This window comes from Thermobia domestica, chromosome 3 (assembly GCF_964235325.1).
Source record: "Thermobia domestica chromosome 3, izTheDome1.hap1.1, whole genome shotgun sequence".
Taxonomy (NCBI): Eukaryota; Metazoa; Arthropoda; class Insecta; order Zygentoma; family Lepismatidae; genus Thermobia; species Thermobia domestica.
The window spans coordinates 107,378,094-107,401,220 of record NC_137456.1 but is presented as its reverse complement, the minus strand read 5'-3'; the positions used below and the strand labels follow the sequence as shown (position 1 = coordinate 107,401,220).

The window sequence follows — 23,127 nt, the reverse complement described above, 5'->3', positions numbered from 1 at the left end:
TACGAGAAGAATTTAGTGTAATGAATACAGAATGGGAATTTTGAATATTGCAGAAATTTATCTTTAGAGGCGAAGTTGTCGAATATGGTAAAACAATTACTCTCTTATTTTTAATGAAAAGTTTAAATACCGAATTTAAAAAACTGAAATTTTAATATTACAAAAATTACCACTTTTCCTTCTTTAGACAATTAAACCACACATTTCCTCATTTTAAATTAAGAGTTAATATGACGAATTTCAGATCTCGAATTTAAGTGAATCTTCATATTGCACATCTTCGGAATAAAAAAACATAAAATATTATAGAAACTGCTCCCATTTTCCCCTTAAGAGTGGAAATTTCCTAAATGCTGAGACATGTATTCACTTTTTCTAAATTAAAGAGTTTATAAACGGAATTTCACACCCCTAACTTGGCGAATTCTCACATTGGCCATACTCTGAACACAGAATCGGAAATTTGGACATAATAGAAAGTTTACAGGATTTTCGGAAACGCTGAAATACGTATTAAGTTGTTTCTTTTGAAGGGTTTATGTACCAAGTTTCATCTCCCTAACTTCAGAGATTAGTAAGATACTCTATTCTTGCCAAAACCATTGAACCGTCTTTACCTCTCTCCTTTCAAAATATCCCTTCTTATCCTTTTCTTTCGAGACAAAAGGAGTTTTCTGGTCAAATTCTACTTTCTATGTATAATAATAGTACAGCTTGGGAGTTGACGGGTGAGCCACGTTTACTCTTTTATATAATAGGATAGATATGATTTGACAGAAATAGCTATCTTGACATCGACTACCAAAACAAGAAATCATACTTCACTTCTGTGTTAATAGTATCGATATTAAGATTCTTTTTCTATTACTCTGTTCCTTTTCCGTCAGTGTTTAAAATTTATTGAATAAGAATAGTATATATAATTTGTTGTTTTAATTTTTAACTTCTCTGCGGCGAATCACAAAAAAATCTCGCACTTCCTTTCAATGTTTCTCTTCCAAATGCTATCCTTTGGCTGTCGCTCACGTTTGACTAAGTTTCACGAAAGGGCAACCTTAGTCAGCTTCGTCTACCTCTTCGTCGCTTCGCTTCGAATCTGTATATTGAACTTAATACTTTTTTTTTTTTAATTTATTTTCCTGCTGGGAACGATGACGAAGTGATTGTGTTTCCACCATTCCAATGTCACAAACAATAGGCTACAGAAGGATAGCCTTCACAGCACTTGTCTGTGCTTCTTGGAGGATCTAAACCTGAAAAGCTACGATTGCTTACCTCATGTTTATACGAAGCATTATAAAATAAATTGTATATTAATAATATAGAGTGTATAATGATTAGGAGCATTATTTTGAATTTGACGTACAAACATTTGGATAGGCTTAGCCTTACAGTCTTAATGGATCCTAAGTCCCTGCAAATAACATGACGTGTGAATCTCGAGGGGCTGCGGTGGCTCAGTGGTAGAGCGTTCACCGCTGGTGCATGGGATTCTTGGCTCGATCCCAGCTCGCGCAAAGTGAACTTTGTGGTAGACAAACACTGTGTGTGTGGGTTTCCTCGGAGTTTTCCTGTTTCCTCCCACTTTCTTCATTTCCCCCATTTCATTCATTTCTCATCCTCACTGTCTCCTTTAGCCCATAAAGATTTCATTCTTTTCAAGAATTTCTCCGTCAACTGACGGTAATGTCCCTGCTTTTCTTTCTCTTCAACTAACTCGGATAGTCAACATCTAGGCCAGTGGTTCTCAACCTTCTTTCAATCACGACAGCCCAGCAACTAACATACACCTTAGCAACACTGTGGCAGAACGCTTTGCATGCAGTTTGCCATCAATTCCACCAGGAATTGAACTATTGTGTAAAAAATGATAAGTTCCAAGTTTCTAATTAATTACTATTGTGTATTTTTCAACATTTCTTGCAAATAAATATTTTTAGGACTCTGGAGTATTTTTCTCGGTTTTTTTTTCAAATTTATATTGAATTATGTATTTTTTAAAATTTATTTTATACTTTCATTGTCATATTATCTCGAAAGACGCGGCACACTAGCTCAGAACGATTATCCCACTTTTCATGTAACTAATCAAAATTCAAATTAAACAGGAGTTTATACATTCTGATTCTCCACGATTCTATAGTTTGTCTTTACAAATTATTATTTGCTTATATAGATCATTATCTTCATTGATGAAGCTTCACACTAGACTTTTACTTTTAGGATCTCTGGTATGTCCTTCCAATCTTTTATATCTCTTTTCACATTATCTATAAATTTTAACATGAACACACCTTGATAAACTTCACTGTTTCCAGCACTGAACTGGATGGTAATTCTGAAACCATATTAAAACCTGTTCTAAATTTTCGCCTAGTTGTACACGAAATTAATATTATATACCGGTACGTGTATTTGTTAAGTACTTCCCTTAGTGTTTTCGTAATTTCATAATAATTAGTTACCCCTTTTCAAGCGTTTTGTTAGTCACATCACATTGTTTCTCCTTCTTGGAGACGAGATATCTTACATAGTCTCTTTATAATATTCTTTTAACCTATCTTTAGTAAATACGACAGTTCTTCCTTGACAGCTTGCTCATCTGAACATTTTTTTTTTTTTCAAACGTTAGCCATTACCCAAAAGAGATTAAATATATACCTGTATGGGCATATTAAAACACAATGTGAATTTTTTTATATATATTTGTACAGTCTGCAGCAAGAAACCTGCAACATGAGCATGTAAGTTGATTGTGAAACTACGCCTAACAGCACAGGGAATCAACATCATGTCTAAGTGGCACGAATCACGCCAGGAGAAACCTCGGCGTCCTCCCCTGCACACTTATTTTGGAGCAAAAGACTTCGTCATTTCACAATAAACTTACATGTTCATGTTGCAGGTTTTTTGCTGCGGACTATACAAAACTTATTTAAAGCTTTTTAAAATTTGTATGATATTATTGCCCTACTGACGATATTTTAATCACGTACGTATAAAGAAGAGCAACACATGGACTTTGTAATAAGTTTTATGAAAAATATACCATACAGATTGGAAATGCTAATTTAAAAAGAATACAACAATTATTTTAATCTTTTAGCCATATATTATAATGGAAAAAAATGTGCAAAGATGTATCAAAAATCAATAGCGGATTTTAAATACACCTTCTTTGTTTAAATGAAGAAGCACTCAAGGGAGAAATGGTGTGTTTAGTGGAGGTAAATAAAAGAAAGTTGTAAGAGGATAATCTGGTTAGTTGAATACGCAATCCAATATATAGCATCTGCAAGCAGGTGAAAAATGCGACACTAATAATAGAAACTAAATACATAAAATTGGCTAGGGGTAATAATAATATGAAATTTCTAAAAACAAAACAAATTGTTTAACAAATATAACTAGAGGGAGAGTAAGCAAGCTTCTACCATCTTACTTAACAGGCATTTCTGTATCTTTGTTCGTCTTTTACGTTTGGAGTTGGGATCTTGCAAGAATGAGGAGGTAAAACACACCTCACATTGCAAGTTTGCAATATACATAATACAGCACAATATATTTCCAGTGTAACTTATGTAAAAACTATTCGATTTAAATACAATACAGTGTACTTTTTCGTTAGGACTTCCCGATCATGATCGTTCTTTGCGTTTGAAATCGGCCACGGAAAAGCGGATAAAACATGTAGATTCCAAATTCAAAATTTTATTTAAACAATTGATGAAAACATAATTTTTCAAGACAGCCTTCAGCTCAACTTATTCGATAATGATGGCGTCCATTTTCTTTGATGCTTTGCAATCGTCTCCACTGTTTAAAATCAGCCAAGAATGAGGGAAGGATATGATCCCCACGATATTAAATATATACTGAGGAAAACTAGACAAAACAATACTAAATTTGCTAACATTGCACCTTCGGTAGCACGATCTGTATCATTTGCACTTAAACCTGTTTTCGCCATCCCGATTACTTTGTAAAATCTATTGTGTGCGTCTACTCCAGCATCCTCAAGACATACGGAAAGAACATCTTTCGTTTCTTTGCTGTTGAAACAGATTTAGTTAGCTTGCCTTAAGTTCTCTTTTCCACTTTCTCACTCCTCAACTCAGTATTTCTATGCACTGATTCATAAACAGTTTTTTCCTCCCTTCTCAATACGAGGAACATCCCTGTGAAACTTCAGTATACATACCTAAATCACCATACAAAACCAAAATATCATTATATGCACTTGAAAAATACATTTTAAGCGTTTTCGCTAACTAACTACCTCTATGACCTATGGAACCCGGAGGTTCAATGACACGTTCACAAAAGCTTTCCACTAACTTCTGTCCTTAGACAACTGGATTCAGTTTCTACTTTGTATTTCCTATTTCTGCGAAACCCATCTTAATATTGTCTTCCCATCCTCACCTAAGTCTTCCTAATGATCGTTTTCCGATTGGATTTCTAATTAAAACTTTGAAAACATTTCTACTTTCTTTCGTTCTAGATACTTGATCTGCCCACCTGAGTCTTCTAGACTTAATTCCGCTAATAATGTTTGGTAAACGGTATAAATCATGCAGTTCCTCGCTATGAAGTTTCCGTCATTTCCATTTCCCTTCCTCTTGGGTCCGAATACTTGTATCGGGATTTTATTCTCAAATACTTTTAGTTTACGTTCTTCCCTCAGAGTAAGCGACCATGTTTCGCAACCACACAGTGCAACAGGCATAATTACTGTTTTATATATTTTAAGCTTCACATTCCTCGAGAGAATTCGTGACAACAGATTATGAACTGAATATATACACGAATTTCCTGCTTTCAATTGACATTTAATTTCTTCGTGGATATGGTTTTGGTCTTTTAACATTGATCCTAGATATTTGACAGTATTCACTTTGTCGAAAGTATTATATGATATTTTAACGCATTCATAATTTGCAGTATTACGATCCCGGCGAACATACTCCTCTGCATTTACTTCTCAACTCATATCCCTGTAAGCGTTTGAGAAGACCTCTGTGTTTCTTTCTATTGTTCTCCTATCATCCGCTATTAAATAGGCCCTGGTTGCTTTCTTCGATTTTCCTTATAGCATACTCCAGAACAAAGTTGAATCATAATGGCGACAACGCATCTCCTTGTTTCAGGCCATTCTCCACGTTAAAGCTCGTGAACACGAATTTTCCTACTCGCACTTTACTTTGGATTCATTTAACCAGATTTTAATTAATCTAACTAGCTTCTTATGTATTCCAAATTCTGTAAGAATGCTGTATAATGTTTCCCTCCTAACCGAGTTGTAGGTCTTTATAAAATCAATAAATAATTGATGTACATGGGTATTGTATTCCCATTTCCTTTCAAGTATTTGTCGAATGGTAAATATCTGGTCGATACTTCATCGATATCGCTTAAATTTGCACTGATAATCCCCAACAATTTCTCTGTGTATGGGGTCAATCTTGCTAATAAAATCTTTTAAGAGAATTTTATAGGATGTTGACAGAAGAGAAATGTTTCGATAATTATTATAATCAGTTTTGTCGCCTTGTGAATTTGAACAATGATTGATTCTTTCTCCTCTTGTGGTAATTCATCTTTGTTCCAGATAAGAAGAATGAGTTTGTGTATATTGTTCCACAATTTTTCCTTTCCAGCTAAAATTAACTTAGCCGGAATTACTCCTGCATCCGGAGATTTGTGTTTCTTTAATTTCTTTATAGTGATTTCTACTTCTGTTCGGCTAGGCTCTGGAATATACGGTTCTGCAGTGTGCATTTCACTTTCTTCATGAACATTAGTTTTTCGCTGCGTGTTAAGTAAATTGTCAAAGAAATCTTCCCATCTAATCAAGATGCTATCTGTATCAGTGAGAATTGTTCCCTCGGTTTTTTAACCCCTTACCGCATGCCGTGCCATATATGACACATCCCCTTTTTTCACTTTAGCTTTTCTGTGATTTATCAAAGGCGTCAAATGCCTGTTTCGTCTGCTGTGTGGGATATTGACGTATATGAATAAGAGATTTTGATATCATCTGGAATGTTCTTTGTGAAGCAGTGGATTTTTGTCAGTGAAAATAATTTTTTGGCGACACATTGTGCGCACTTTTCCCAAAGAATTGAGAGTATAGTATAAATATAGTAGCCCTATAGTATAGTATAGATATTACTGCATGAAGTGATATATATGGCAAATGGCAACATCCATTTCCTGCACACTTCTAGGAAAGTTTACCTTACTGCATAGTGTGCCATATATGGCACGTAGTTATTTCTCGTCGGAATTAAGTGAAAAATCTAAAATTCAAATTTTAATTCATTTTCAAGTTTCCATATGAGCATTTCCAATACTGATATATATTTTTTTTCGCTAAAAGAAAAATCATGCAGAAAGGGGTTAAATATGTAAACGCGAGGTTGGCAGCCTTTCTTAAATTCGTTCTTGCCCTTATACATATTCCGAATATTTTTGTTTTTACTATTATCTTCAAGTTCATTAATTTTAGATTTAAAAATATCGCGTTCTTTTGTTCTAAAAGTTTGGTAAATTTCCCGCCTGCTGCCAACGAAATTTTGTAAAGTTACTTCGTTCGGACTTTTAGCCATCGCAGTTTTGCGTGTTTTATTTTCTCTGCTACTTTAGAGCATTCAAGGTCAAACCACGGTTTGTTCCTATGCATTTCCGCGTACCCCCTAATTTAAACCCAAGTATCCTGTACATTAGTGCGCTCCAAACCTTCTAAAACCGAGAATCTATTCGACACTTTAATCTGGTATTCCCTTCTCATCTGGCTCTCCTCTAATTTATTCAAATTCAAACTCTCCGTTTTCTGATGTTGAATATTTTCTTTATTCAAGGATAATCTCTTATTATCGCTGCTACTAGGTAGTGATCACTATCACAGTCAGCTTCTCTGAACGATCAAACATCAATTATGCTAGACTGTCTTCTTCTATCTATTAACACTTGGTCAATTTGATTATGTGTTTTTCCATCTGGTGAGGTCCAAGCATATTTATGAATATCACGATGTGAGTATTTTGTACTCTTCACGATAATGGTTTTGGATGTTGCAAAGTTCACGAGTCTAACACCGTCGTCATTACGTCCCTGATGCAGACTTTCATTCTCTATAATTGGCTTGAACATATCCTCTCGTCTTACTTTCGCATTGAAGTCCCCTAACAGAACTTTCATATAGTATAGGAAGTTGGTCAAACTTCTTCCCAAAAACTGCCTTTTATATCATCATCCTTATATTCTATTATGGCATGTACATTTAGAACAATAATATCATAGCTAACTAACTAATTCTATGGCCTATGGAACCCGGAGGTTCAATGCCGCGTTCACAAAAGCCCTCCACTGATTTCTGTTCTAAGCCCAACTGGATCCAATTTTTACTATGTATAATATCACAACACCGAACCGTAGAAGTAATAAAAGAAAGTATATCATTTACAAATTCAACCCGTTTAATTGTTGATGTTGGTGATTTTTATTTCCTTTCCCGTAAAAGAATGTAAAATTTCCGAAATTTACTGCTTTCTTCCCTTCCCATCTAACTTCTGAACTCCTACTAGATCCATCCTATATTTCTATAACTCACTCGTTACAGATTTTAACGAGCCTGCCCTATAAAACTTTCTGATATTCCATATTCTAAATCTCATGTTCATTTGACTTTGCTGAGGTCATTCAAAGTTATCAGTTCTGGTCCGAGGCTTCTGTGATTATTTTTGAACAAGTGCCTTTTATTATTTTTATTATTTAAAATTATTATTATTATTATTATTATTATTATTATTATCATCACAGAATGAGGTTGTTAGCCAAACCCCCAAGGTGGAGGACCACACCTTGTTGTCTGTTCGAGACTGCTTATTCAATATAATCGGAACTAATCTCTATATCTAAAGGCCTTCTCCTCGATCCGCAACCTGAGGACGCGCCATACCATGGGGATAGGAACCCACATTACATGGGTTTTCGCTAAGTGCTTTATCATATAAGAAAAGGAAGAAGTATCAAGAAACAAAAGAGAAATTAAACACCAGAAAAGTACCTACGAAGTGTTTAAGTTGGGCGACGCCATCTTGAAACCTAGGGTGGTAAGTATGTATGATCCATTCCCGATTTGAGATTTCCTTGCTCCAACTATATATACAAGGTAGGAGTGGAAATAGCTTACTATTAAAAATTGTTTATAGCATTTTTAATACTTAATTTTCATGAAACAAAAAGCATTTTGTTCCTTACAATGGTAGGATATATCACATTATATCTTGTTTATATCATTGCGGATATTAGTGGCGGACTATGCTTCAACGTCTAGCCTTGAGTGAGCAGGTTCCGCTGGCATCCCACTACGAAGTATAGCAGTCCGTGGTATAAGTACAGAGATGATGCCGAAGTATGAAAGCACCTGGTATCTCGATATATGGCAAAAACATAAGAAATTGCCATTCTAAGCTAATGGATACAGATTTCGTAGCAGATTTCAGGAGATGCGGTCGGGCCTCAATATCAAGGTCAGAGGAAAGTGTTCATGTGGCTTAGGAAACGTTCACTCGAAATTCTCAGAAATCACTTCGACAGGCATCTCGCGAGTGATTAACCCGACACACAATCCGAGCTGTTCGAGAGGATAGTTGAATTTTCGTCCATAGAAATTATAGTACTGCCAGGAATCATCGCCGGAAGACTGATCATTGGTTGCAGTATACGGAGATGATGCTTGCTTGGTATGAAGACTTGTCTGATGTTTTCGGTTATATTCTGTCGTCAGATGAAGCCGTTTTTCATGCTGGGAGGTTTGTTAACAGCACAATTGTTATTACTCCCTGACAAATGTACTTCATCGATTTTTGTTTGCGGAGGGGTGATCATGATCTTCTACTAGATTGGAGCACAGACTGTCTCCGCTTCTTCATCAGTTAATTAACTACACCAATTTTCAAACAGCAATTTCCTCTCTAATTTCTGATTTCTAACAATATAAGCCAAACCTTAACTACACACAATAGCGCAGTCCTAACACATTGAGCTTCTATACAAAAAGATAACAAATACTATTTCGAAATAGGAGCTATTTACAAAGCACCTATGCAGTATTGATCTGATTTATTCTGCAGTAAGCCACATAAATTTCGACCGAAGTAAAATTATCTAGAAACATTTCGAAGGATCAGTAACAATATTTGTACGCAGGTTATTCAATTAATTCAGCAACCTAAAATTATTACTATTACTATAACGACAAATCAATAATATAATTAGTTAGAGAAGTACATTAAAATCTATAATTGTACAAACACAAGTAATAACATTTTATCTTTGGTTTAAAAGTAACACAATACTAATCTGAAAGTATCAAGAGGCACAAATTTCACTAGTATGATCAACAAGATCATTCATAAGTTTAAAAATGTCCGTTCCAAATATCAGAAAATTCAATTTGAGTTTCAGGAAGTTATCAAAGAACTACAAATAGATTTACTGCCACTTAATATTTTTCAATATACAGAATGTTATTTTTTAAATCAATTTATATACATTCGTAAGGAATTTGATTTTAAATTTTGCTAAATGTTAGGTTAGTGAAGATATAGGTCCTAAATCGTCTTTAATATAAATATATATGAGTATATATGGGATTTACATTACAAGATCTGCTCATAAGCATGAGAAGTGAATAGTTATAAGAGAATGAATGGTGGAAGGACAAACAATACATAACACTTATATGTTTTGAGACGCATTCGAGCTCCTAACAAACAGAGCTTGAGATCGCACGCCTAATGTCTTATACCGAAGAAAAAAAAATCATCGAAACAAACAAATAAATAAATAAATAAAAACGAATTTTTATAATTGTAATTTAGTGAACCAATAATTAAGAAGACAGAAATTACAGTTCCGCCTAATAAACGGACTCTTTTTTTTTTTATCGTAATAAAAATAGCTCCATTTGTGTTCATTAAGCAATTCTTACAAAATCAGACAGATTGTTCATTATAAATTCCTGAAATAACAGAATGTCCCATTATACACATATACATTCCTCATATATTAACCTTTTGCAATGACATTGAATTCGAATGAAACAACTATCAAATCTGGAAGTAATTTTACTTCTTACCAATTCACAATCTTTTATCACTATCATCTAATAAAACCGTAATAGCTACAGAGGGTAGTACGTATTATTTTTAAAAAAGAAAGACAATACGAAATGTACAAACGGAACCTGATTTTACCTTTAGAAATAGCAAATAAAAAGAGTATTGATCTTATAATACGACAAACTTTCTTGATTTCTCGTAAGAAAGGGTATCTGCTTTTGGAGATAACTGTTTTCGTCACTTGATGAAGTGTTTTTTTTTTTTTTTTTTTTTTTTTTTTTTAACATTTCAATTATGGAATCTGAGATTTACCTAATAATAAAAATAAACATTTATAATATTAAAAATATGCTTTGCCTTCAATGGCATCTTGTTGAACATACAAAACTACTATATTATCGTGATATATAAATATTAGAACGTTAAAGTTAAGCTCACTTTGAAAAGGCCACAATTGTCATGGTTATCTTATGTTTAGATCTAGTCCTGAAATGGGGTCCTAGTACATGTATCTAACTGACTAAAACAAGTCTTTTTCACTTGGTGCCAAGAATTGTTTTTTTCAAATACAATGCAATTTTCGATATACATTTTTCTTCGTTCTACAATGTCGCTGACGAAGTTAATATTGCTTCAACACGATTTTGTTTTCTTTCTTTCTGCAATTATTTTCTCCGGAAAATACATTCCTTTGTTTCTCCTGGGTGTTAAGTGTAACATTTTTCATTCTTATCTGACACTCCTGACAGATACTAGTTAATGAAATTACTCATTAAAGAAATTAACCTCACTAATAGTCAATCTCCTCTAGAGGTTGCAACAGATTTGATTCCATGGAACGTCATATACTAATTGGACGAGCGGGATGCGTATTTTTATTTAGTGTTAGACTGCGGTTATTTTTGGAGGGAAAAGTTCATAAGGAGTTACAGTTACAAGACAAACAAGGTAATATCGAGAACATAAGCTTTAAAATGATAAAACGGCAGTTATTTCACTTTTTTTTTTTTTTTTTTTTTTTTTTGACAAAATAACTACATATATAATTTTTTAAACATTATTTTTATATTTTATTCTGTGTTGGCGTTAGGTGTATTTTAGCTTCTGAAACATGGCTCCCAATGCCTTTTTTCACTGCATTGAATAATTCGAATACTCCTCAAAGTCAAAAGGTACGCATAGTTAATTTGGAATTCTTTCAATTGAATATATATATATTATTATTATTATTATTACTGAGATAAGCATGTCATAACGGCTAATTTTAAGAAAAACACATACTTTCTTAGACTAACCTGGGTGCACAAATGCTTCCTTTCGGAGTTATAGTCTGCCGAAGACATGAAAAACTGAACTTTAAAGGTCCATGGCTCCTAAATTATAGGACCTACCGTAGTTGGATTACGACTTCACTTAGGAACTAATAAGTGTCCTATCCAAAAATGCATGTTTCAGAGTCCTAAGGTACTTACGCAACAATTTTTATAGAGGGAGTTTGGTTACAGGCAAATAATTTGAAATACTCACCAACTATCTCAATAAAAATTGTTGCGGAAGTACCGCAGGTTTCTGAAACTTGAATATTTGGATAGGTACATAATAATCTCTTTCCAGCCTTCGAAAAAAGTAGATGTAAACAAACCCACCTGACTAAAAGTGGGTCGATGACCAGTGATTGGTTGTTGATCTCACTGCACTAATATCCTACCGCAATATAATCCCTACTAAAATAACAATTTCAAATAAAGATATTTGTATTTATCCTGCATTTTGTGATAAGAAACGCAATATATATAATATTTAACGACAGATGCAGCTTTATTTCAACCTCACCCGTATTTGGACATACCGTATTTACTGCGCACGCGTATACGTTCGCGCGCCTACCCCACCCATTTAAAATTATTGTAGAATGCAGAGTTTCATGGCGATGGTGTGAGACAATAATTCATTTTCGTCTTGTGTTATAAAACACAAAACAGGACAACATGAACAGAGGCAATCTCGTTTATATAACGATTTAAGAACGTACATATTTCCAATATAGCAGTAGTCAGTATCAATGTGTTAATTATTTTCCAATCAACCGTATCCTTATACTGCGGAAATTATGCGACAACAGTAAGCTAGCAGATGATCTTGCTGTTCATGTCTGTCGCTGCCGAAGCACGTGTGAGCCGCGGAGTAGTACATTTCGTTTTGTTTACGTCTACTTTGTTCTAAGGCTGGAAAGACTTTAGTTCCTAAGTGAAGCCTTGACTCGACTATGGTAGGTCCCATAGTTTTGGAGCTATGGACCTTTAAAGTTCATTTTTTCATGTTTTCGGTAGCCTATAACTCCGAAAGAAAGCATTATTGCACCCAGGTTGGTCTATAATTTTTGTCTTACCTTGGTGTCAGGAATCACCTCCCAAACTTGTCGGTGTTGTTTTGAAACACCCTGTATATAATGCTGCAAAAATATTTTATGCAGTGGAAACATTTTTCCCAAAATTGAATACAGAAAAGGGGGTACGTCTTATATGGCGAGAAATATACTACTTCAATAATGCCTCGTAATAAGTAAAAGAGATACCGCCTTTGATCTCTACGGAGGTTAAGCCTATCTATTATTGTAGCAAATCTTCTGCTACAGTGAAACCTGTCTATGTTGGTCATCATCGGTTCCACTGAAAAGTGGCCAATTTACAGAAAATAAGTATGATTTTGAATAGGATTTCTAGTAATAACTGATTGTAAAATTTTAATAAGCAATGGCACAACAGCTACTTTTAAACAATGTATATAGAGTAATCATAACAACACACAATACTAGCAAAAATTACTACAGTATGTTTAATATAGGTACTAATCTGGTACACTGAATTATTTGTATTGAAAACACATTAACACAAACAACCATAAAATAGAAACTATGCTCAGTTTATTGAAATTGATATTGTGGCACACTGAGTTATTCAGATTGAAAATAAGAAAAGCAAAATTATAAACTGAACTATTTATATGACTTTTTTCGACAGTGACAAATATTTTCCGTAGATACCTTTCGAAAAATAACAAATCATTTATTATACGAATTTATTCATGGTGGTTCATTCTAAACCTATTTATTTTATTCTTTTTGGCACATATGCACATTGTAATTTTGTAGTTAACTACCTCTTGTTAATGAGCTACAAGTGTTTCCTTCGGAGCAAAAGATGTATTGAGAAGGATGGTAAGGAAATTCATATCTCAAAACCTCCGCTGCCTTTCGATAAGCCATCAGGTGACAATAATTGACAATTGACACGGTTAGCTTTAACCTTGAGAATTTTCCAGAATTACTAAAGCTCCCCACTGATGAAAGAAGCCGATATAGCTAATGGTTTTACCAAAACAGACAAGGTAAACAAATACGTACAACAATTTCCTGAATTCCTGTACGTGTTTTTTTTTTTTTTTTCTTATTCACATCTTTCTTCACCACCCTTTTGTCAGGGTAGTATTCTGATCATTGACTTCCAAGAACAAACCGTGGGAATCCATGTTTCTTGTCTCCAGTCACAAATACAGAACATCTGCCTCCCATATGGGAACACGAAAGAGTTAAGAAAAATAACAAAACTGTATTTTGCGTGGCCAAGATACACAGGTAAATTTATCATTATCATCATAGGGTAAACATTGCTTCAATGCGGCCAACTTCCAAGATAGACAGGTGGCCACCTTACAGAGAAATAAGTAACGAATGTCTTATGGGAAAATGCAGGTTCAAGACGAACTAGGCCAAGATAAGCAGGTGGCCAAGTTCACAGGTTTTACTGTACCTACACATTGCTGCCTATAGAGGAAGCTACATATTAAACACAAGCCCGTACAAGCAAATCATTCGACAGTATTAATTTCTTTAAAAAATGGTCAAACAATTTAACAGTTGAGTAAGGAATAGTAATTGACAATTGACAGATAGCTTTCCATACTGGTCTAGTGGATAGCGATGTGCTTTTGGGTCACGTGGTCCTGGGTTCGATTTCCAATAGGAGAGCAGAAAATTTAATTTCACAACCATTCATTTTCATTAATCATCCATCTCCTAAAGGGCATATAACTATGGAATGTTAAACTAAAAATGACATGCATTTTTTATACTTGTCTACATCTTCATATAAAGTACGTTTTATTAGATTGAGCTGCAACAAGAATCTAGTTAGCCACAATCCAACAACATATGAAGTAAAATAACACTTTTTTTTTTTTTTTTTTTCGTGTGATTACGTACGCATCTTGTGATTGAATCGTTTGAATATATTGATTTGTTCAATTTTCAGTTATTATAAGTTATATACGGGATGAACGGAAAGTGAATGCTTACTTAAAATTGTTTATAGCTCTCGTAAATATTATTATGTTTAAACATATTTATGAACAGACATGAATAAGTCTGTCTGTCTTCATAATGTTAGTCTTGTCTTCAAGTATAAAAAATGACATGACACAGACATATCTAGAACAAGCCTTCGAATACATTTGTAACACTCATTCCCAACTAGTTCATTTTTCTTATACTAAAGCGTAATAATAGGTTATAAATATGACTGAACACTAGGAAGCGATGTTGCCGCTCACCGACAAAAGAATCACATGTGAAAAACGTTACATATATCTTCGTTAAGGGTTTAGATGCTTAGCCTAGCAACGAATTACAATGAACTGAAAACAACGGACTTCAACACCAACCCGTTTTGTGAGTTAAATAATCAGAAATATAACTATAGAGGGAGTACATCAATAGTTGTATCGAAGAAAAGAAGACTCCAGCTGCGGAGTTGCAAGACCAATCAAACCACTATTCGACAGGAGACTTCCATGATGATCTCTGCACCACTATGAGGACCAAGAATTTCTGATTATTTCATAATCATGAGTACAACAATTTGTTATAGGTAATGCTGAAAGCAAATTTGTTTTACAATGATAATTATATTTGTTCATCTATTTTAACATTCATAAGTCAGCATTTTCTTGTATATCGCTTATTCTCAAAAAAATACTTTTTAAATATATTTTGCTATTAACTCCTAGATGAAACATCTCTCGCGCATAAGTACCGGTATTGCTCTAGATTTGGTATCTTAGAAAAGACAGTCTTATTTTTTATTTTATTTTTATTTTTTAGTTCGAAAACAGAATCAAGATAAATGTGTGCTAAATCTTCAAGCAATCTATTCGCTTACTGACAGGTGTGAAAAGTCAACTGCTATTGTGTACGCATAATACATTTTTGGAACATGTGCGTGTGCGTAACACGGCGAAGATGCTGGGAAATTTCATCAAATAAAATTTACGGTATTTTAATTTTTAAAAGTAGTAGAAATCTCAACATACTATAAAGGTAACCAAGAAAGTTCTGTCGCTTTTTCACCCACCACATTCGAACATGATATGTCGCCTAAGACGTACCTGGAAGAGCAAAAATAGTCCCCATCAGCATCGACGACCTTCTGAAAACGTTCTGGAAGGCCATGGGTTCCATCGCGGTAGAACTTGGTGGGCCGTGAAGCGAAGAAGGTATCAAGTGCATTTTGCATCTCTACTAGGGATTCGAACTGGCATCCTCTAAGGTGATTGTTCTCGGAATGGAACAGGTGACAATCGGACGGTGCAATGTCCGGGAACTATGGCGAATGCAATATTGTTTCCCATCCAAGGCGTAGAATGGTGTCCCGGATCATCCTAGCCACGTGAAGCTTTGCATTGTTCTGCAACAAGAGGACCCCTTTGCGATTCAGAAGTGCTGGCTTCAGAGTTTTGAGTTTTTCTTGAACACGGCTTAACTGATGACAGTACACAGTTGCATTGATGATCTGACCTGCTGGTACAGTTCCAGATGCACGATACCACGAGCAGCCCACCAAATTCACGGGAGGACCTTCTGCTGAAGTGCTGGTTTCAGTTGGTTTGTAACCGGTTCATAGGATGCTAACCAATGATAACGGCGCCATGGAACTTCGTTCAGGTCCCGTCCAGAAATGGTTCCTTCCTGAGACGAGACAGCAAAGAAGCACAAGTGTCTGCTCGCGTTGCCTTCTTGCCCGGAGTCAAATCATGTGGCACCCATCGACCCAACTTGTAGTGCTTCCCAAGTTGATGGAGCTGTTGCCGAATTGTTTCTCCACCCACACTGAACTGTAGTCCCAGTTCCTCACATGTCTGGCTACTGTTCGCCTCAATTGCTGCCTGAAGATTTTCATTTTGTACATGTGTTGGTTTTCCGGCAGGTGGTGCGTCTTCGAGTGTTTTGTCACCGTCCTTAATCTTGTTAGACCACCGCTGCACTGTCCACGTAGTCATGACACCCTCACCAAAGTCTGGCATATCTTCCACCCTGCTGTAACGCCGTTTGATCCCAGTTTGAACTCGTACAGCATGCACACCTTTATGGAGCTCTGTACAGGTCCCATGTTCACTCTGTCCTTACGCAAGTTCACGGTGTAACTGAACTGCCATAACCAGGTAGTATGTTGGATATACCCACACCAACAACTGACCTTCGCCTATCTCCATTCGCATTCAACTCACGGTGTGAGAACCAATTGAACAATACCTCCACAAAAAGCGACAAAAATTTCTCGGTTACCTTTATAGTATGTTCATCTTTCTACTGGTAAACTATAATGGAAAATGACGAAATGTGTACCACTGCGTGAACGAGCTTAGTTGGCCTCACGATACGAAGTATAATACTCAGAGTTACAGGTGAAGAGATGGTGACGATGAATGAACTTCCATTACAATACACTCAAGAATTGTCAGAAATCACCATACCAAACAGATAACATGAGAGTATCTGACAGGCATTCCCCAGAACTTTCGTTCGTCCATACGCAGGTCAAATTGATTAAAGAGATATTTAGAGAAAGCCTAAAGAAAAAATGAAATGAAATCTTTAAGTTTTACGTCCCACGGTTATGCCTGTCTAAAGGCTAAAGGAGACGGTGATGATGAGAGATGAGTGAAATGGTGGAATGAAGAAAGTAGGAGGAAACGGGAGAACCCTGAGAAAACCCACGAGCACGGTGTTCGTCCACCACAAGGTCCACACGGCGCGAGCTGGGATCGAATCAGGGACCCCAAGCACCGGAGGTGAACGCTCTACCACTGAGCCACCGCGCCCCCCCCCCCCCAGAAAGCCCAAAGAAGTCAACATGTCTGGTCGCTAGTGGAAGAGTATTACCTGCCTTGCTATCCGAACTGTTCTAACAATGCAATTAAACTTTCGCCCGTGATCGCATTACTGTCAATAATTAAGGTCGGGAAACTGTGATCGTCAGATGGAGTATGGAATCATGGTAGGTTGGCACAGACTGGTCGCTCAGCGTTGCTTGGGAACATTAGTCAGAAGCAGTGTTCCATGTGGAAGAACTTGTGAATCGTCACAAAAATAAAAAATAAAAAATAAATTTTAAAAAATACTACTATTTGACATAAGAGTATCTGGGCTTAACTGTCGATAAAGCAACATATCGAACGTAGAATGCTAAATTCCAACCCAGGAATATGAGGTATGGTCTACTGTGTCCACCCAGACAGCATCCATAATGTCATATTTATACAAGATGTCTCTCTCTTCATTTTGCTCTGTCTCTGGTTAGATGAGCACCTTTCCTTCTACTTTGTTAAATGATAATTAATGTCATTATTAATTCTACTTGATACCAACATTAAAATAAAGTTACTTCATCAAAGGCATAACAACTTTAGCATCTTGTAGCAACGAGAAGAATCAACTCCGGATGAAGTTATCGATTTTAACACAATGGATTTCGTCAGATAAATCGAGTAATGACACGGTAATACCTATTGTTGTAAGGTTTTTAAAAATTGCCACTTTAAAATTGGTACCATTCTCCTTGACATTCAGATTGACCACCACAATTACAGAAAAATTAATTTGATATATATATCTTAGAAACTTCACTTTTGTACAAATGTTCTTAGAAACTTTATTTTTTTACAAATGTTATCCTTAAACTCTATGCTGTAAATACGAGGAATTTGAGACATGCGAACCCTAAGGAGAAAACGGAGGCACAGAAAGTATTTTTCGCCATGGACGAGAGCTCCAAAATTGCTAGATGTAGGAACTTGAAATTCTGTATAAGTGATCTCCTTACAGTCTAGAATGTAGATAAGATGGAATTTTTCAAAATGTTAATAATAAGAGGAAGAAAGCGCTTTAAATAAATAAAAGAATCTGCAACCAACTAATTATGCATAGTAAAATATATATTAAATCCATTTTGCATAGTAAATCCATTTTGTAGTATTCCATGTACAGCATTTACATGAAAAACGCTTTTGCATACTGAAATCTTGATCATAGGATTTCTCAATTTGGCATTACCTTCTTGTTGGTCATGAAACTATCATTGCATTGTATCTCAATCAAAATAGTATTTCTTGTAATAGAGTAATTTATGATTATCACTATTGCTACTTGTGTTATCGAGGAGAATTTCTCAAAACATAATGTGGACTTCAGTGTTGTGTTGTGCAGTGACAAATTTAAGTTTCATCATCATGGTCAATTGGCGAGGTCTCAATAAAATGAATTGCAGTTTTTTCTTGATTTGAACTGTTCCAGGAAAAAAGAAGTTTTTCCCATCTAAATGAGCATGTTCGATTACGATTGATTTGCAATGACCATCTCTTTCCTTTCTAAAATATCTGATAAGGGAATAAAACAGAAGTAAGCGTTTGCCTTCATTAATGTACCCTTTCGTACATCTAGAGTACACTATTTTTAAAAAAATGGAAATTGTGCAATCTTTCTAAGCTTTCACTTATCTCGTTTTTGAAACTAGATTAACATGCAACCCTATTTAAACTTGGGTTCTGCAAAATTAAATATTTTTATTTTGTTGTTATTCATAAAAATGTTTCCCTCTAAATTAGTTTTACACAGTAATCTCTAAATTAGTTTTATCACAATCAAGGGCTAGAAAAAAAAAGTAGATTAAGTATATTTCATAAAATCGTTAGGCCCTCTGAACGAATTTTTATAAAGCGCACCTGAGGGAATTTTTTCGAAGTCAAACACCTAAATTCAGTTATTTTCACCTAAAAACTATACATTTATCTCATTGGACGAAAATCGATTTATTTTCTCCTAGAAATGTTTTCTTACATTTGTGCCTACACGAATTTTTCCCTAAGTCATTACCTGACAAAATCGCTTTTTTGTATCCAGAAACTCTACTTCATGAGTAGTTAGAATATCTAAGTTTCCAATTTCATGAAAATCATTAGGCTCCCCAAGAATGAAAAATGCGTTTCCACAAACTCAAAACCTTGCTACATCACTTCCTAGCCTCCGAAAATGGGTTTCCATCAAAGCTCACGAAAATCACTTCAGCCATATTCATGGCTAAATTGAAATGTTCTGAGATTTTCTATAGATGTTCTCGAATTGATTTTTTTAATAAATTGAGACCTAGCTAATAAATTACTTTCTTCCACTCGTAAAGAGGTCTTTACGAAATTTAATGAAAATTACTAACGATTTTTTTTTTTTTTCAAACTGAGGTCTAACTAAACACCTTGCACTCGAGAAGAGGTTTCTACTAAATTTCATGAAAATCACTACAGCCGATTTCAAGATAAAATCGAAACCGCATGGAATTCTTCTTTTTCAGGTACTCCTAAACGAGTTTTCCCAAAGTTGAGATCTGGCTAACTTGTTTTCTTTCACTAATTTTCATGAAAGTAATTAGTGCAGTTTTTAAGACAAAATTTATAAGCAAGCAAGAATTGATAGTTTTTCTTACAAGATTTACCAGAACATCAATTTTTAATATTGTCAATACCTGTTTGTAATCGCATTTTCTGTTACTTTTCGTATTTGGAGGTTAATTTTCAAGAAAATGCAGTCTAATGAATAAACAACAACCGTATCTGATTATTTCAAAATATTGTGAAGGTACTAATGCTTTGTGAATGGTCCAATATAGGAAAGGAACAGTTCATGTTTAGAACATTTTTCTTATTAATGAATATTTAGGCTTCGTAATTTGAAACTTGAGTTTTTCACACTATCTCACGTCTGTTGCAAGTGAGGCTCATGAATGGATATAGGAACTGGAACAAGATAAAACAAAAAGAACGGCCTCGGCGAAATGAAACGAAAAGAATGATTACTGTAACAATTGTAGATCCTTACATTATATTTTAACTTCTTGTAAATAAAGTCAATTACAAAATGGTAATGAAACAAATAATCACCTATTTGGGTACTTTGAGGGCTAAATGCATTATTCGGTGATATTCAAATTTGTCTTTCGTGGTAAATCCTTTGGAGCAGCGTAAACAAAAGAATGGTTTTTCAGGAGTATGAACCTTCATGTGGCATTTAAGATGAATCTTCTGCTTGAATCGCCTACCACACAAGCTACATCCGAAGGGTTTCTCACCAGTGTGAACACGAAGATGGCGCTGTAAGTCCCAATGAGAATAAAATTGCTTCGAGCATGTTGAACAGAAATTCTTTTTCTGTGAATCGCTGCTCGCCATGAGGACATCTAATAACTTTTCATCCAGTACCACAGGTTTCGCAGCCGAACTGAAAATACAAAAACAATCGATTCTACATTACGAAACATCAAAATGTTTACAAACAAGATTGACAGTTAATTTAATCATAGTCCCGTAAACAGTAAATCCATTTTGTAGTATCCCAAATAATAAAACAAAAAGAGATACAGAAGGTTGTTCGCTGTATATCCGACCATTTTCGATTCGGTGCTGCCACCTAGCGTATCACGCTGGAATTATGGGTTTGCTGGCGGGAGCACTGTTGTCCCTGACTTTGTAGGTGCGTAAGTGTTATCAAATGGCGCCGAAAATCAACTGGTTATTAGGAGCGTTACGTAATGTCGTTTTCCCATGTTAAGATGTTTGCATTGTGAAACAGTGTCGGGAGAATGGGTTAACACCCGAGTTGACGACTGCGAAAGCTTTGTGGCCCGTTACACACAACAGGCTCTACTTACGAAACATTCACCCACGAAAACCACCAGGAGAAGGGCTGCAAGCAAAGTGACATCCATAGTGCTAAGGGGGATCCGTCGATTGGCGTGCTAAGAAAATCCCCCGACGCAAAGTATATGGGCTATAGATTCCATCTCCCACCGTCAACTGTGAACAAAACAATTCGCAAGCGCCTCAGGTTGAAGTGTGTGTGGAAGGCCCATGTATACCACCTGCTACCGCGTCACATTGCCGAACAACAGGAAACTGTATGGAAAGTACCTGGCGGGTTTCAAATGGAAGACAGATGTCACCAGATGTCGGTCTCACTGCTGGTTATCACATTCGGGCGATCACATACCGTGACATTGACGATAAGGGGCTCAGCAAGTTTGTTCGTCAGTGCAGTGAAAGTTTCCCTCGTGGCTTTATGATTGTTACGGAATTAGGATATGAGGGTAAGTTGATGATACATAAGGTAAGTTAGGCAAAAACGTGAAGGTGAATGCAAGATATTTTCAAGACTCCATTCTAACACCTATCTATCGGAGAGACATCCCACAATTGTATAGAATGGACGCGAACTAGGTGATGATCCATATGAACAAGGCTTTGAGTCATACCGCTAGAACATCACTATGTTTTTATCAAGCAATGACAGAGGAATTAGGAATTCGTGTCATTCCGTTTGAAGCTATTCCTATGAAGAGCCCAGATGCCAGTCCAATGGATTTTTGCGTATTTGGACTGTTGAAACGACGTCTTCAACATCGCCGCCCGCGCACCCCGGATGGTCTATGGAAAGCTTGCAGGAGGGAACGAAACAGAATTCCCACATATGTTCTGCGCCGGAGCTTGCTGCAATGGAAACTTCGATGCCGTGATAGTCCACAATGCTAGGGGTACAATAGAACATGATCGGTGGAAGTGGAGCAGTATCTTTTAAGGTGAGTACCCGTTAAAAAATGGTCGGATATAAAGCAAACAACCTTCTTCATTTATCGCAGATAATATTAATGTTTTACAACTGAATATGCTATTCTATTGTTCGTCCCCCTCCCACAAAAAAAGTCTAATACATTTTCCTGAGTTTGTAAAGATGACTTTCCTTCATACATTTTATTGCTTGATATTAGACCGAAAATGTCATTTCATACGATAATTACATATACTGCTATGAACATTGTTTCATGCAGTAAAAACAGGACCGAACGAAAGATAAGAAGATACGATGGGATACGATTACACTTAAGTCAGCGTTTTATTTAAGCAGTATCGCATTGCAGTTTGCTGCAAAATCCTAGAAATGCATTAAAACGCAAAATACAATGCATATATGACCATAGTTTATAACCGCAGCGGACAATTTCTTTAACAGAAAAGAGTCTATCACTGTCTTTCCTTCATAACAGAACGGTTCAATTTCAGTCTTACATATAGTTAAAGCTCAGTGATGAACCCTCTTTAAAATGCGACATTTCTCGTTAGTTATCTGTCAGATTCCCGACAACACAATCTACTATGGACTATATATCAAGTTACTAGAAATTGTCATGGAACTACGGATTAAGACCGTATCAGCTTGGATACTTTATTCTACCTGTAAAGAAGGAACTTCAATGGGATCTCGAAGAGCCGAGCTTACTTTTCGAAACCGAATCACAAGCTGAAACATGAGATTCTTATCGGCCCTTCTATATTTTCAAAGTTATTTCACATCATTGGCCCAGTTGTTTCATATAATACGTTCTGCTACGCCCTCCTGTTGTGCACTGAATGACGGCAGAAAATCATCAGAGTCCGATTTAAAATGTTTATAAAATGGGAAAATAACTGGATCTGAGAAGCAATTGGCTACAATATGAGAAGGAAATAGACATTTATGTGAATTTAATTTATGTGTAATTTGTGTTTATCAAAAATGAAGGTTCAGTTTGTGGACTGTGTCATTCAAAGCACCGTTTCTTGAAGTCATTGCAGATTAAAAATT

General features: G+C 35.6%; 1 protein-coding gene across 3 annotated transcripts in view; it reads right to left on the bottom strand.

The window, feature by feature from the left end:
- Window positions 1–23,127, bottom strand: part of LOC145680650 (uncharacterized) — a 191,181-nt gene that overhangs the window by 39,360 nt on the left and 128,694 nt on the right. Inside the window, exon 4 of one of the 3 annotated variants that reach the window (XM_081751360.1) lies at window positions 20,394–20,730. The exons of the other annotated variants lie outside the window; for them this stretch is intronic. Coding sequence (XP_081607486.1) covers window positions 20,394–20,730 — 337 coding nt within the window. The remainder of the gene's footprint in view (window positions 1–20,393; window positions 20,731–23,127) is intronic. 3 annotated transcript variants of the gene reach the window in all.